The sequence below is a fragment of the Apus apus genome, chromosome 20 (assembly GCF_020740795.1).
Source record: "Apus apus isolate bApuApu2 chromosome 20, bApuApu2.pri.cur, whole genome shotgun sequence".
Classification (NCBI taxonomy): Eukaryota; Metazoa; Chordata; class Aves; order Apodiformes; family Apodidae; genus Apus; species Apus apus.
The window spans coordinates 5,066,874-5,083,192 of record NC_067301.1 but is presented as its reverse complement, the minus strand read 5'-3'; the positions used below and the strand labels follow the sequence as shown (position 1 = coordinate 5,083,192).

Genomic DNA, 16,319 nt, shown 5'->3' with positions numbered 1-16,319 from the left:
CTCACCCAGTCTGAGACAGTCTCAGCATAATTTATGCAGCATGAGCCATAATTTGGATTGATGTGACTGCTGTTTAATGCAAAACGTTAGTTTCTCCTTGTACAATAAAAGCTCTTTACTTCATTTTGTTTGTCGATGTATCATACAATTAATTCAGCCCTGCTTATTATATCCTGGGCTTGCATATCATGGACTCAAGGGATTTGGAAATGTCTTAATGATCTCATGGATATGAAAACAATGAAAGCTATGATAGACATTGTGCATTTGCACATCTCTCACACCTATCTGATCGGGGGGGGGGGGTTGATTGTTTTTTATCTTTGCTTGTACCTTGTAAAATGCTGCTCTGTGTAACCTGCTGTCTCTGTTCCCTTCCCTAGGCTTGATAACTCAAAGCAAGATAAACATGGTGAGAAAGATAAGCAGCAAGTTAAAGAAGATCTGCAGGGAGAAGCCGGCAACCCAGGAGGCCAGAAACAGGATACAGAGAGTTTCCTAACTAGAAGGCTGGTCTGGGTGAGTTCAGCTTACTGCAATTAATATCCAGCAATTACCTGCTTTATGTTAAATATATTGGTGGTATGTCTTCTGCAGACTTGAGTAGAAACCTAATACACAGCTGGTTCCCTTCCTGACAGCATAAAGTGAGGCTAATAAGGCAGAAATGCTTCCTTTGCATTTTCAGGACACTGTACCCTTGGTGGATAAGGTGATAACAATTCTGTGGGGAAGTAAAAGGAGCTAATACAATTGCTCCTGCTATCTTTGTCTAGCCTGTGGGGATGGAGACAAGCTCAACCCTCATAGTTCTGCCCTTTGTGTCACTCTGTTGGGGTCTAGTCTGAAGGTAACTAAAGGCTGCAGTTGACACTGGTGTCTTTGAGTTGTTCCCCAGGCTGTGGAGCTGAGAGCAATGAAGCCATCAGCTTGGCACAGCTGTATATATTATAAAAGGAGACTTCCTGAGTAAGTGGTGAGGAAGGGTGTGTAGGAGTTGTCCTGGCTCTACAAACTCCCTTTTAAATCCCAATGGGAAATCAGCCAGCAGAGACATAATTTGGATTGGAGGGAAAACTGGGGGTAGTTTGTTGTGCTGGTGGGGAGCCTTCTGCAACTTCAGTGCAGAGCAGTCTATGGCAAGATGATTTGGGGAGTAGAGAGTTAGGCTAATGTAGTATCTTGACAAGCACACATGAAAGTCCTTTCTTGTCTCAGCAAGGAAGAGCTGCTCCTCTGTTTTTTCTAAAAGCCAACTAGAGCTTTAATATATAACTGAGGGACTACTCTTAAAGATTCACTGGCACTGTAAAAAAATGAAGTGACATAACAGAATTGTGTTTGTGGGGTACATAGGATCACTCAAAACATTGCAAGAAAACAACAACCCTCATTTTTTTTCTGATAAAAGATGTGAAAGCAATGCTTTTTCCAGGCTTTATGGAGCAGAGAGTGGCTGGCATGGACTGGAAAGATTTAGTATAGCATGGGTTTGAAATTGAAGCACTTTCACACACTGGGGATTGACAACAGGGTAATTACTGGGGGGTGGGGATGGAAGGGAAGAGGATTTAAATAAACCACCCCCAAGCTAAAATGAATGCAGACTATTACAGACCTGAGACAGAATGATTCCCAAGTGTTTTAATTTGTGCTTCCACTCCTTGTCTCCCTTGCAGTCATAATTTTGGCAACTGCCAGCAACATCCCCAAGATTCAACAGCATTTGCAGAGCAGGCAGCTGCTGAGATGATTATGTCAAATCAGCACGTTGTCCTCTCTTTTCCATGTCTAATGATCTCCCCCCTTGGATAAGTGGTTTAAAATGATGCATACCCCTTGGATTCATTGTGAGGCTGCTTACAGCAGTAGCTGTAGAGCAGGAGTTTGGGTGGAATTCGCAAATGTCAGTCACCTTTCTTGCATGTGTGCCCTGCAATTAACTTTAAAAATGATTCCACAGAACCCTGCTATGACTGGTTTGGGCTGGATCCAAAGTCCTTTCAGGACAATAGAAAATCTTGCAAGAGCTCTGGCTTAAGCTCTCTGGGGGCAGTAGAGAAGCTGAGTTTGTGCAAATTCTTAATTTGAGTTGCTCAAAAAATCAGCTGAGAACAACATATAAACCAAGATTTGCTTGACATTTATCTCCCTGTCTCTTGTTCAGACCTAATGTCCCTAAAGGCAGAACTGTTGCTGACTGGGCTGTAACTGGGAGATACTGGGAAAGATGGGGAAAGCTGCTAAATGTAACCCAGTGATACTATTGCTCTGCAGCTGCTGTCATGCTCTTGAGGTAGCACAGAGCAGCACTGAAAAGCTTTGCTACACTCAGACATGGGCTGGCTTTGTACAAATGTTGCCCTGGCATTTTATATCACAGGCTGGTCTTGTATTCCACACCTTGGCATATTATTTACCCAACAGCTTTGCTTTGCACTGCAATTGCCAAGTCAGTAGTCTATCTGGCCAATACATAAATCAGGTTGTCTGATTCGTTCTGCAGTGCTGTGGCTGTGCAGCATGTGCCTGTGCTCTGTTCCCCCTTTCTGCTTCACCTCTGTCACATCAGTTTGATTCAGAAGGGGTGAGTCTCAGGGGCAATCAATCCAATAATTTTGCTGCTTGATTTATAATAATTAAGTCAATTTTCACTCACCTTAGACACTTAACTAATCCCTCTGATTAAGAGTCATCTGTTCTTTATATTCAGAGTTAACAGCCCAAAAACTGAAAAAGCAAGAGCTGAAGAAGGTCTCCTTTTGGAGTCTATAAGTGCTGGTTTAAAATTCTGGTTTAAAAAAATGCTGTTTAAGCCTGCTTGTATTTTACATGGTTTACAACACTGTCTTGCCCAAAACACTGCCCAGAATCCTACAAGGATTCCATATGTAGAGGATAGGGCAATGACTACCTGCATCACCCCTGCAAAATTCCCTGCTTTCTTTCAGTTGCACTATTCTGACCATCTCTGCACTCCTCCAGGGGAAGGCAATGTGGTACCAAAGCTTGGCTTTGTAATGGCTGTGCATGTGGATCTCATGGGTGTCACACAGACCAGTGTTTGAGCCTCTGCAAGTCACTGTGATAAGTTAAGGCCTTTTTCCCTTCCTGATTCCACTGACAACAGCACTGCCAGCACCACCTACTATTCTGCATCTGGGCTGCATTTCTCTTTCTGAGTTAACAAATTGCACCCTTGCTGCTGTGGCACAGAGCTGGAGCCAAACCAACTTTCTTTGCTCCTGCCTGTTGGGCTAACATGTAGTGCTGTCAGAAGACATCTAACTAGCTACATCCAACTGAGTGGTAGGTTTTGCCTAAATGCCCCTCTACAAACGCCTCCTTTAGTAAACCTCCTGGCAGTGCAGGTGTATGTGGGTCAGAACTAATATTGTATTCATAGCATAGCTCTGTAGTCATGACTGGGCACTCATCATATTAGAGGCATAAACTATTATGCTAGCAGCATTTGAGTGAATACATAATGCAGATTGACACTATAACAGAAAAAGGAGTGCAAAATGGAGATTTGCCTACTCATATAGAACACATGGGGTTTAGGGGAGCTGTGTTAAGAGGATTCTGACCACAGCACCAGGATTAATATTTCTATTCCTGCAAAAAGTAGCAGGAGCCAGAAAAAGTGTATAAGGGAGCTGGCTAGCAGGTAGCACTGATGACTTCAGGTAATCACACAAAGCTATGTCCTTAGGTCCAGTCAAAGAAGCAGAAGAGTTGCACAACAGATACCTATGATATCTTTATTTACATATCATGGGAACACGCATGCAACATGTTACAGAATTTACTACAATGGAACAGCCTGTCCCTATCTCCTGTTACCAAAAGCTTTATTTTTGGCTCACTAGGAAAACTATCACTTCCCTAGAAAGCTCCTAAAAATAATCATTAAAAAAAGCAGACTTGGCAGTATAACTAAATGAGTGAGAGCTGCAGGCTGGGATGTCCTGCCACATCCTTGCAGAAGCCAGGTGGTTCTCTGGAAGCAAGAAAGGAACAAAGCAGTGGTACTGGATGGTCTCAAAGACAGGAAGGAAGTGGTAGTGTGTTACAGCTAGGGAATGTATGTCTGCAGCAGTGAACAAGGCAGAGAGCAAGAGCCCTGTCAGAAGTTCCCCTCTCACCTAGGCAGACAGCTTCCTGCTGACCCATTTCCCATCTTTTGATTCCACCTAGAGGCTACATGCTTCCTGTTCTCTTGGAACCTCTGATCCTTAAGGAGGATCTACATTTTTTCTCAAGCAAGGGGTAAAGTTTAAGCTCATATCCCCTTTGACTTGAAGGATCTTTCATATCTTGCCTCTGTTAAGAGGAGAAGATGAAACTGCACAGCCTTTTCTTGCTGGAACCATCAGACTGTTAGGTCAGTCATGATCATCTCTCACTAACCTGGAGAGGAGACCCAACTCAGTGGCAGGAATGTGCTGAGGTAAGGGAGGGGGAATGCAGTCCTGGTATGGAAAAGGCTGAGGCCACTCTATTTATAATTACCATGAGCTTCAGTCTTGTTGAAACCTGGCACGTTCAGAGCCTGCAGCTTCAGTCATTTCCTTGACTTTTTCCTCTAATTCCCATTACTAGGTATAAACAGTTTGACCCCAGCTCCTGACCATCCAGGCAGGAGTTCCATCCTCCTAAACATTAATGAATGATCCCTGCTCTCCATTGGCTGACTCAGGCTCCACGCAGCGCCCTTTCCTCCGGGTCACTCTCCGGTTCCGATGGTATTTGGCGTAACAGCGTAGCCCTGTGGAAGAGACATGCATAAGTGAGCAGGAGTGACTAGAGCTCACTGCAGCAGTAACACCCAGCAATTAGCTCTCGGCCTCAGACTGAGCCTGCTGCAGTAGGGACAGTCCCAGGACTGGGAAGCCTGAGCTGTGTCAAACAAGGTGGCAGAGGGATGCCTCACAGGGACAGGGCATTTTGCTCTCTGGGCCCTGCTCTTCTCTTTGGCTCACTGTTCTGGTTTGGGATTCACTGGCTCAGGCAGAAGGTTTCACTGGCTTCTTGAAATACGAATGAATTATCCTGATTGTTTCCAGTGATTTTTATGGAAGCCTTGCTTGGTTTCCCCCTATTACTTCCCATTACTGCCTAAGTGATCTCTCCATTGGGAAATTACTATAGACTTAATGTACAGCAGCAATGGCTAGGGAGCTACCCTTGCTATTTATTTTCCCTGAAGCTTCAGGAGAAGAGGGAAGAGACTTTAAAGTGCTGTTACTACGAGGTCTGTTCCAAAACTCACTGCTGATCTCCTTCAGTTTCTCTGTTTTGGATGCTTGAAGTGCAGGGTCTGAGAGAAGCTATCTGATATAACACTAATGAATACTAAGGGGTTGGAAAAAAGGCATTTTATTTGTAGAAAACAACAGTACATATTCTCCCATGACCGTAGAAGGCAATGGGAGGCTCTGGTCAGGGTAACTCATTGCTTTCTGGCACTGATAGGTTTATCTTTTGGTGTCTATTGTCTGACTTTGTCACACCAGAATGTGCAGCTGGTTAGGCTAGACAGGGCACAGCCTAAGTGAAAATAATTGTCACAAAAGCCCTGATTTTCACTAGCCTAGGATCTGGTCATTGGGGTTGGCAGGAACTGATTTGATCATCCTAGAAACTCCAGCTCTTTTTACTTCCAGAGCAGGCAACAGATAGCAACAGTGCCAGCACCCCCAAAGTAGGAGAGGCTGAGGATTTATAGCTTTTATAATGAGACAGCCCATAAACTGTCCTTGAGTATGTGTACACAGGAGACCCAGCAATGTCTCAGGTCACTGAGCAGCCCTTTGGAGTGTGTGTCCCTGGGCTATGTGAGACCAGCTACCTTGAAGCTGGGTTTCTGCCCCTCATTACCAATCCCCCCAGGGCAGTCTGGCCCTCCCAGAAGGAGAGCACACAAGCTCAGGGCTCTGCTCATATCTAAGCATCTTGTCTGCCTTATTTGCACCTTATATCTCTGGGGATCTTTTTAATGCAACAGAGGATGCACATTTGGCACCAACTTATAACTAGCTTAAGTATAAAGCAGGGCCTGGGGGGGGCCAGCCCTCATTAGGCTTGTAGGAACACTTTTCTAGGCTAATCTATCAGAACATAATCTCTGATAAGGACCTTCAAGTGTTACATGACACACCCAAGGTGAAGACTATCATTTAACATTGGAACTCCAGGAAAACAGTCTATTTACCTGGGGAAAAAGTAGGTCAATCACCTGCTCAAAGAGTTTTGTTCTTGCAGACAAAACCCAGAGCCTGGAGCAGATCCTGAACATGTTCAGACTAGAAAAGTATCTTTCAACATCTTCATAACACAACTGTCTATTAAAGGCTGCAGTGGATTCTTCAGAAATAGTTTTAAGAAACAAAAGTCTGTGTCCTACCCACAGCTACAAAACTGCTACAAGTTCAGTTGAATTTTTTTTCTGGAAAGCCATATTAGAGATACGGTCCTGTAAAGCAAGGATAATACTCAGTTTTTATAACCTATCATACCTGAAAGCACCATGGAAGTGGTAATATAGTGTGGCTTCTCCTGTTAGGCTTGTAGATAACAGGATTTTTGTTTTTTGGGGGAAAACAAGATAACCTAGATGACCCAACAGTCACATTGTGAGTCAATGGCAGGGAGAGGCTAAGAGGAGCAGAGCTTGGCTCCTGTTTTCACATATAAACCACTATTCTGAGTCAACACAGCCAACTGCAAAGCCAGCTGGAAGGAGGAGAGAGAAGAAGGGACCTCACCTTCAGTGCACATGCAGTCATCATAACATTTATTGTTAAGGCCTCGGTTGTGTGGTTTGCAGAGGTGCTCACGCAAGTCACAGCAAGAACCTGCAACACAGGAACAAGGGTCAGCAGAGCTCATTTATCCCCTTCCCTTGTAGGGCTGCTGACATCCATGACAGCTCCATGGTACATCCTCTGTCCCCACAGTAGCCTAGAGAGCCTCTGCCCTTTGCTCTGGGTACTACTTTCTATCAGTATTGTAAATCATTATACCTGTATTAGAACCTGGGATAGATTTCTAACAAACTCATCTTTGGAGAAATGACTCTACCAAGCTGATCCTGACCTGGGAGGCAGTCAAGGTGATGGTCACATGGCTCTCCTTCAGCTGCCACCGTTTCATTTCCACTGCTGGGGCTCTTACTGCGGCGTTTCTCTATGGAGAAAAACAGACGCTGAGAGAAAATTTCATGCTCGTGTTTTCATTTTGGAGACTATTGTTCCGGGGTAAAAACAGCCTCAAGCTTCAAAAGTTTTAACTCTAAACCTTCATAGTCTAATCCCCTCCCTATTTCTCAACCTTCCATCTATAATTTTTCCTCTGCCTTCAAACTATGCATCCAAAATGAGAAACATTCTGAAACTGAGCACAAAACACAATCAGCATAATGCTTTTTCTTTCTTTCCCCACTGCTATGATCTCTCATCCATCAGCACATCTGTGAACACTAACCACAAAACAAGGCTTACAGAATCACTTTTGGGAAAGAGGACAAGGAGGTTTAGCACCTTTCTTTTTAGCAGATGGCCACATTTCAGGTTTGAGATCCTCATAATCTGTCCAGTCAAAGAGTGCCATATCTAGGGTGGGCATCACATCCCCATCATGCCTGAGGCGGGCCTGCAAACCACAGGAAATCAAAGAGACAAGAGATTACACTTCTGTAGTGACACTGAAGTCTTTGCAAATTCTCCTGGTGCTTTTAGACCTTAAAAAGACTTTATGATATCCTCCCATCTCCACCCCTGTCTTGTCCACTGGGGTTCTTGGCATGTCATTTTCCATTTTCAAAAGGGAAGAGCTTTCCCATGTTGCTGCTGAAGCCACTGCTTCTGTGTGAGGACTAAAGTTGAGCAAGGAATATTAGGACGTGCTGCCTCTCCATCCAGTGCTCCTACTGCCTCTCTGGTCTTTGAAGCTGAATGAAGATGGCTAGTTAAGGGGGAGGAAGGGCAGGGAAAAGCAGCAACTAAAGGAACTGTTTATGGAGAACAGGTGTTTAGATGCCTCCAAGACAGCTGCTTTTGAGGGAGGGCTTTGGTGTTAAGCAAGCACTTACCTCTTACTGGAAAAAAGAAACTGGATCTTATCTGCAGGAGATTTCTGTCTGCATCAGAGGCACAGTGCTGTTACCATCTGTCTCTTTACCTGTGGTCGTGGTGATGTGGCTGGAAGAACAGGAGGCTCTTCTGTGGAAACAGCTAGTTCCAGTGCAGTGTTGAGAACCATGGTGGGAGTCAGACTTGTAGCTTCCTCTGCCTGGAGGTTTTGAAACTGTTCTTCAAAGCTTTCAGGTTTCTTGTACAGGGAGCTGGGCCCAGCATCAGGAGCCTTCCCTGGAGAGGGGAACAGGTACAGTAACATTAGATTTCTCATCCCTTTTCTCTCATAGATTTGAGTCAAGAGAATTCAAATTTCATCCAGCCACTGGCAAGTGTTTTATCACCCTGAGCTGCTGTTTAGACCAGTGTAAAACCGAGTCATGTGCTATTAAAGTGATAGATGAGGTCCAGAGTATATGCATCTTGGTTTTTACACACTTAATAATACACATACATAATCACACCTTCTTGAAGATGTGTCTGTCTCTTGCTTAAGAAGCAAAGAATTCCTTCTTCTGGTCTCAAGAGTACAAAGTGTACCTTTTTAACCATTTTAAAACCAATGGATTAAGCTGCTGCAAATACTTCCAAACACATTCTTGCTTGATTTTAGTAGTGGGTTATTTCAATTTAGCTCAAGTCAGGACCTACCTATATTGAAATAAGATCTTCAGAGCCTGATCCTTGCTTTCCTAAATATTAATTTAAATACAGACCATAAGTTAAACCAAAGGAACAAGATCTGTTTTGTAGTCTGCAAATACTGCTTCAAACCAGCTTTGTTGCATACTTTTCTATTTTGCTTAACATGAGTTTTTTAGTCAGTTCCCTGAGAAAATAAGAGCTCTTCTTACTGATGCAGGGAGGAGTGATAGCTGGAACTCAGGGATACTGACACCCAGCTTGTCAAAGCGTGTAGATTGACACAAATTGCCTGGTTTTAATAGAGCTAAATCTTTACCACACTGAGCACACCACACCATAGTGACACACCCACAACTTGACCTGTAAAGGAAAGCAGTGCCAGTCAAAAATAAGCAACATTTTAAAATAATTAGTGCAATTTTCCACATAAGCAAAACTTCTATTGTTTGTAGTTCAGGATAAATACAGAAGAATACAGGTTCTGCTGAGAAGAAACTGATCTTAAAGAAGTGGGGTTTTTTTGTACTACTTCTAGTTCTGGTCATGTTTTGAAGTCAGTGCAGAGATTGAATGTGGCTTGGACATTTTTGTTCCTAAATTGAACCATCAGCTACAAAACAAAGCAGGCCACCCCAAAACAACCCCTCAAGTCCTAGGAACTTGCAGAGCTCCCCCTGTAAGGCAAACCAAATCATTTTCACAAAACTGCAGCCAGCAGTAAAAACCTCTGGTTCTGGAGTTCCCCTTTTTTCTTGTGCCTCTTTTGTTTGGCAGATTTCTCCCCAGAGCAGGCACGCAACCCACACCCTCCACACACCCCTGTGGCTCAACCACAACTGTGTCTCCTTGCCCTCACACAAGTAATCTCATTTCAAGTGACCCAACAGCTTCATCTTCCCTTGGAGCTCAAATACCTCTGTGGTGTTTCAGCCTGTCCCTGCGGCTGTGTCGCCGGTGCTCTCGGTTCTGCTTCTTTCCTCTCTCAGACCCAGGGGACTGGTTGTCCCTCTCAGGATATGGGAATTCAAAACCCAGGAACATATCCTTATTCTGTTTCAGGGCTGCTGGCTGTCCCTCTGCCACCATTTCTTCCAGAGCTGGAGATCCACTACCCATTCTGAGGGCTTCTTCCCCAGCTGGCTGTCCTCTCGAAGGCATGGCATGGACCCTCTCCTTCTTGGCCAAGCTGTGCTTGTGGTGGTGCCCACTTCTGGGCTGCTGCAGCCACATCTCTTGGTTTTGAAGATGGTTGCTGTTCTCTGGGACATTTTTGAGCTTTGTGCCAGGCTCCAGGGAAACCGCAAGACTGATGTCAGAAAGAACCAGCACACAGAGGAAAAGGAAAGGAAAGAAGAAGGTGGAAGAAGTTGCCATAATCCTGGGTGCTGTGCCTCACCTGCAATTAATTAAAAAAAAACAAACAACAAAACAAACAAATAAAAAACCAACAACAGAAAAAATAAGCAGGCAACGTCTAAGAACTGTAAAGGCAAGCAAGATTCAGACACAAGACACTTAGATTAAAACAGTTCTGGTGTCCAGAGCTGGAAGTGATTTTTTTCCCTCCTTGGTTACCTCCTCTCCTAGTCCTAGTTACAGCAGCTGAGACCCAAGTGCAGGGCCTGCAGGGCTGAGAGGTCCCAGTTTCATGTGCAAATGAGGGCCATCAATCAGTAGGACACTTCCCTTTGATTTCTGCCTAGCCCCCCTACCCTCCCATTCACAGCCTACCATCTGAGGGGCTGCAGCCACTGCCACCACTCCTGAGCCCCTGCACAGCACCAGCTGGCTGGCTTGGGCTCTTTGCTGCCAGGTTGGCAACTTGGGCCTGGCTGGCACTGGCCTCTCCTCACAGCTGGTTTCCTTGCAATGAAGATGTCAAGATGAACAGAACTGGAGGCAGATGGTGGCCTCAGAGGATGAGCAACAACGCTGAGCAGCTCAAGACAGACATGCACATGTACACCATACTGCTTCAGGGTGGCTGAAGCTGGTCAAGGAAAGAAGAAACACTGGAAATGTTGTGCTGATACCTCACAGTGTAGCAGAGGAACAAATGTGCTGTCAGCAGAGCAGGGGATGCTGGTCTAAAGACCAAGGGGCAGGGAGATAGTCTGAGTTTTATCTTGTCTGTCCCACTTTCCCTCCTTGACCCTGCAGAGGTCAGCTCACCCCACCCCACCCGGTGACACTGTCACTGGGAGGGTAATTTAAGTCCAAAGAACACTGAGACCGAGTCCCTCAGCACAATGGCTGCAAACTATTGTCATTCACTCTGCTTCACTGTAATATTTTTGCTGGTCTTCTTTCATCCCCATGTTTGTGTTATGAGACGTGGCTTTGGGTCATGGCACAAGTCAGCTTCTGCTCACTCATTCACCAACAGACTCTGCCTTTGCAAGACTCAGCTGTTACTGCTCAGAGCCTGGGAGAAAATTTTCAGTTCAGACCTTCCCTGGAAAGAGGTAGGCAGCACAAGGACTTTCTCTTTAATGCTGTGCCTGAAAAGCAGGTCTTTCTACTGGCCACAAAAGACAATAAACTACTACTTGAGGACTGATTTAGGAGGTGCTGGTTAGTTCATTTGCTGCAGGCATAACACTAGGAAGTAGTATTTTATTGGCAGCTACCTGGGACAAAGGAAAACCCCACCAACTGCTAAATCTGTTAACAAAGCACTTGAAGTCCTGCTTCAAAGCCAATGGAAGGAACAGCTTTCAAGCAAGACACAAGCTCTGCATCCACATTCTTTGTTTTTTTTTCCTAGGATTTTCTCTTTAAGAACCAGAGCAAACCAGCTGGATTAAGGCATCACTCAGAACAACTCAAAGAGCTGGAAACTGCATCTTACCTTTTCATCTGCAGGCAAAATGCCAAAGGAGACACCAAGTGCAAAGAGAAAGCGAGGCAGTGTCTCCAATCTCACTCAAACAGACATGAGCCCTTTGATGGTGAACCTGACAGACACATTAGCTGCAGATTCTGGTTTTCACCATGAGCTGAAAAGCAGCTAAATGCTGCAGGGCAGTTAAACAGAAGGTCTGCTTCAAAGGGTAGAGGGCATTTATTTAAGCTGCCCAGCTGTCTTCTTGGCATGACACAGGATGAAAAGTGCAGCTAGAGTACCTGGGCTGCCTCATTTCTGCCCTGGCTGAGAGGGCAGGGTAACATCCTGTGTTACTGTGTCTCTGGGAGTCTTGCATTAATAATGCAGGTAAATACCTGTGCTGCACCGTTGTCAGGGGAGGTCTGAGCTGTCTGCCAAACCAAAACAGTGCATGGGCAAGTTCTGGTACCTTGGGTTAATGCAACACTGCTGTGTTAGAGGCCCAGAAGTCCCAGCCTTCTCTTAACCTCTTGCTTCCATGCCCTGATCTATCTTTAACTTCAGAAATGTCTTCTTACCTCCCCTATTTCTCTTACCCTATGCAAGCTCTAAAATTCTTATTTCCAAAAGGCAGCTAGAAGACCACGGCAACCCTAGCTCTCCCCAGTGCTCACATCCCTCAAACTCTGAGCACCAAAGTAAACCCCACCCTCACCTCTGTCAGGACCACAGTCCACAAAAGAAGCTGGAGCCAGCCCCAGGCTTGTTGGTCAGAGTGACAGCAGTGTTCTCCCCCTGCTCAGGCACCTTTTCTGCAAAGGGGGAGATTCTTCCCTGACATGTATGCCAGGCAGAAAGAAGTCTGGTCTTGTAAGGAGATGCCTTTCCTAAATAGCTCTAAACCAAATACACATTAGAAGTCCAGAATTCATCCTCTTAGCATCATTCATATATTGATAAAGGAAATAGCTAAAGTACTTGCCAAGTTAAGCTGCCCCTGTAGTTCTTCACACCACCAGAACTATACCTCCTCCTTACTCCACCCAATGCCTTACACAGCCTTTATATACCCTCAGGATCATGAGCCACTTGCCTCTTGAGGTGGCAAATGTGCCTGCTAGCAAGAAAATGTGTAAAGCCAAGATAAGGCCTTAGAGCTACCCACGGTGCAGGCTCAGGGCTGATGGATGAGTTGCAGTGCTCTCTCCCTCTGCCACTATTTCTGATGAATTTTGGTCACAACCCTCTAAGGGAAATTAGGGGTTTTTTTTGCATGTTGGGTAACCTTTCCTGTGGGCACTCTGCGCTCCCTAATACAATTGCTGTTACAGTGCTCTCTCCCTTTAATCCTACAAGGCAGCCACCACTGAGGAGGTGCACAGAAACTCAGGCATGTTTTCCCCCTATAAATACATCTATGTCACCTCGGTGAGGAAACAGGCTCTGAAACTGCCCCTGTTGTATTTGTTTTGAATTTGACAAAGCAGGAGCATGAGATCATCTGCATTCATTTGCATATCTGACTTAAAACATGTTATGTGACAGCCCTAGCTTTTACTTTTCACATATGTTCTTCATGTCACAGCCAAGAGGAACAAAACTCTCAACCCAAGAAACAGGAAATATATCAAGATTCTTTCTCACCCCAGACCACAAATGTTGCAGTTTGAAAACTCCAGGGCTAAAGCAAGCCAGACCCAAACACATACTCTGGGCCAGGTTTCTCTTTGGCTCTGATAAGCTCAGACTTTGGTGGGAGTGTGTAAAGATTTCCTGGGCTCTATACCATCTCAAGCTGCAGCAATAGACAAAGTGTATGTGCGTCTACACGGGTGTTGTGTGAATCTGCATGTGTGGCAGGGATGACAGACAATAAACCCAGCTTCGTGTGCCAGGCTCCCTGTAAATAAGAAGCCACAGGGTGATGGATGGGCTTGGGAAGGCCTGGAGCAGAGTGGATGGGTAGGCTCTATGGTAGCTGACATGCAGAGAGCTGGCTGGAGCCAGGAGGATGGCATTGTGCAGATAAATGAGATTTCACTTCCCTGCTGGGTCTCTTTCCATCTGTTTTTGTGTTTCTGGAGGCAAATACTGGGACGCTTCATATACAATCTGCCAAGAGACCTTCCCATTTCAAATGGATCTTTCCCAGCTTTCTAGGGTCCTCAAAAGCTGACAGCTAATCTTGCATTTAGCCCTCTCTTTTCCTTGTTGGGGCAAAAGTAATAAAAATTTTCTTCTCCCCAGCATTTCTTGCACACTCACTTTGTAAAGAATATTATTTTGTGGCTGGCCCGGACATCCTTGGGATGACAGAGCAACAAAGTCCCCTGCTCACAGCTCTCTACTCCTTTTGGGTTGCTTTTTGGAGCTGCCTTCCTCCTTTCTTAGGTTTTCTGTATCCACCATCACCTTTCCTCCCTACCTTGCCTTTCATATCTACCTGACTCCCCAGTTCCCTTGTCCCTCGTGGCTGTGTTTGCTGTGAGAGGTTTCTGCTCTGCAGGTATTTAGACTAAGCTACTTGAATCCTGCCACCTCCCCTTTGAAACCTCTGCTTGCCTTTTGTTTGAGTTGCTTTCTCACACTTTCTGCCATCACCAAACAACATTCGACTGTAGAAAGCGCCAAGTTTCCTAATACACTAATTGTGCCAGTGACACAAGAACCAGGACAGAGATTCAGGTTTGCAGGGGGTTGATCAGTAGCTGTAGTTACTCCTGTGCCTCCACAAAGTACCTTCCTGGGGCAGCTCCTACCCAGTGACCACTTGAAATATGACTCACTCAACACCAGTTGAGGGGCTGGAACTGGGACTCTGTTTTTGTTGACCCACTGACCCAGGCAATCCCTGACAGACTCTGCTCTGCACTCCTAACCTCCCAGGACAGAAGTGGATTCTTGATACAGCATGACCCAGGAAACAGCCCAGACTTGTGAGTCTGCTGGCAGCTTTGTGCTTGTCACCGCTAAGCTCCAGTGCTCCTTGCTCTGATGAGCACTGGACACACTGCAAAGCCTTCAAGTAACTACCTACCTCTCATCCTCACCCATGCCACCCTTTCTCCTGTGCCTCCTCTGACCCGTACAGAGCTTTACTGCTCCCAGTGGCAGTGCGTGATCAGGGAGGGTGCAGCACCAACACCCTCCAGGGACAGAGCAGCCCAGCAAGTCACGGTAGTGAAGGGGAAGAGGGCACACGGATGAATATGCAGTACCCTCTGCTCTGCTCCCCTCGGGGACTTCATGGAGTGGCTGACACAGCCATCATAGGCTCCCTGCTATCAAACAGGAGACCCTACCCAATAATGAGATTAAAATAGCAATGAGTCTGAGATTAGCATCCAAGATCTAGTCGCTTGCTGTCAGCACAGCAGCAAAAACTCCTGAGTTCCATGCACAATGCCTAGTGACAAATGAGGCACAATCAATAGCAAAGGTCATTGCTCACCCAGCTGGAAAGCACCCACTAGTGTGACAGGGAAGAAGGGGGGCAGATTTGGCCCCATCTTCACTCGGGGGAGAAGTGGATGTATCCCGACTGGCAGGACAGTTGGGCTGAGCTTTCAACATTTTTCCTTGCTTGTCATTCTCACTTTGAACTAAAATGTGTAGAATTAATGCCACCCTCTACAAAGGAGAGGGGCTGGGAATACAAAACCATTTCCATTAAACCCTCTGGTTGACGGAAAACTTCAGGTGTGAATTGGATAAATGTCACTTAAATCCTACATGATGAATTACTAGCTGTAAGAAGCCATTAACTGATACCAAATTGATTTAATTCAGAAACGAGATCTCACTTTTATCAACAGAAGAAGAGCAGAGAATAACCGGTGGGTACCCAGAGGCTCGGGGCACGGCAGCACACAGCTCTGCAAACACAATGACTCGGTAGGAAGAGTTTCCATCACCCCTCAGACACTTTCTACAGCGGCTCTGGCTCGAAGCCGGGACGAACCCCTGGGGCGACCCGCGGGGGCTGATGCCCCAGTCCGGGGCGACTTCGCTTCCAGGGAAGGGAAGAGCCATCTCGATAGGGAGCCTGTAGCTGCCCCTGAAGTCGCAGGGACTCGCAGTAGGGTGGTGGGCTGCAAGCCCCAAAGCCCACCCCGCACCTCCCGCACGGTGCAGGGCGCCGGGTCCGGCCGGTGGCGGGACCGCGGCGGGAGCGGGAGAGCCTGGAGCCGGCTCCCCGGTTCGGGTGACAATAGGGCGGGCTGAAGGCACCGCGCACCGGCACCAGCCAGGCTCGCTGCCCCGATCCCACCGCTACCCCCGGCACCGCGCAGCCAGAGCGTCCCGCTGGCCACAGCACCGGGGGTCCCCGTCACCCCCGGCCTTTGTCTCCCACGAAAAGTGGGAAGGTGCCCCCCCCTCCTCCCCAGTCCCTCCCAAAGCAAAGGGAGATCAGCTCAGGGGAGCACGCAACCCCCCGCCCACCGGTGCCCCCCGGGCTGGCTGCGAGGTGAGCGCGGAGCGGGCAGCGCTGCCTACCTGTGCGCTGCTCCCGGGTCTGGCTGAGCCCGCAGGCGGGGCAGGGGCTGCGCAGGCTGCGGGAGGGGAGGCAGGTCCGCCGGGGGGCAGGGGGTGTTCAAACCCGAGAGGAGGAGGAGGAAGAGGAGGAGGAGACAGGGGGAAGGCAGTGGGGGAATGTGGAGAGGAACTGGGGACGCCGGGAACCCCAGGGGACTGGGGTGCATGGTGCG

At 46.8% G+C, this 16,319-nt stretch overlaps 2 protein-coding genes across 2 annotated transcripts in view; one reads left to right on the top strand and one right to left on the bottom strand.

Annotated features, from left to right (window-relative positions):
• The window catches only part of MAD2L2 (mitotic arrest deficient 2 like 2), a 35,873-nt gene that overhangs the window by 12,803 nt on the left and 6,751 nt on the right, over positions 1–16,319 (top strand). The gene's annotated exons all lie outside the window — the stretch shown is intronic.
• DRAXIN (dorsal inhibitory axon guidance protein) lies at positions 3,769–16,215 on the bottom strand. Its single transcript, XM_051637070.1, has 7 exons — positions 16,108–16,215; positions 9,698–10,179; positions 8,185–8,372; positions 7,545–7,656; positions 7,102–7,191; positions 6,771–6,860; positions 3,769–4,771 (listed from the first exon to the last, which is right to left on the bottom strand). The coding sequence occupies exons 2-7, from the start codon at positions 10,155–10,157 to the stop codon at positions 4,659–4,661; spliced, it is 1,053 nt and encodes a 350-aa protein (XP_051493030.1). The 5' UTR covers positions 10,158–10,179; positions 16,108–16,215; the 3' UTR covers positions 3,769–4,658.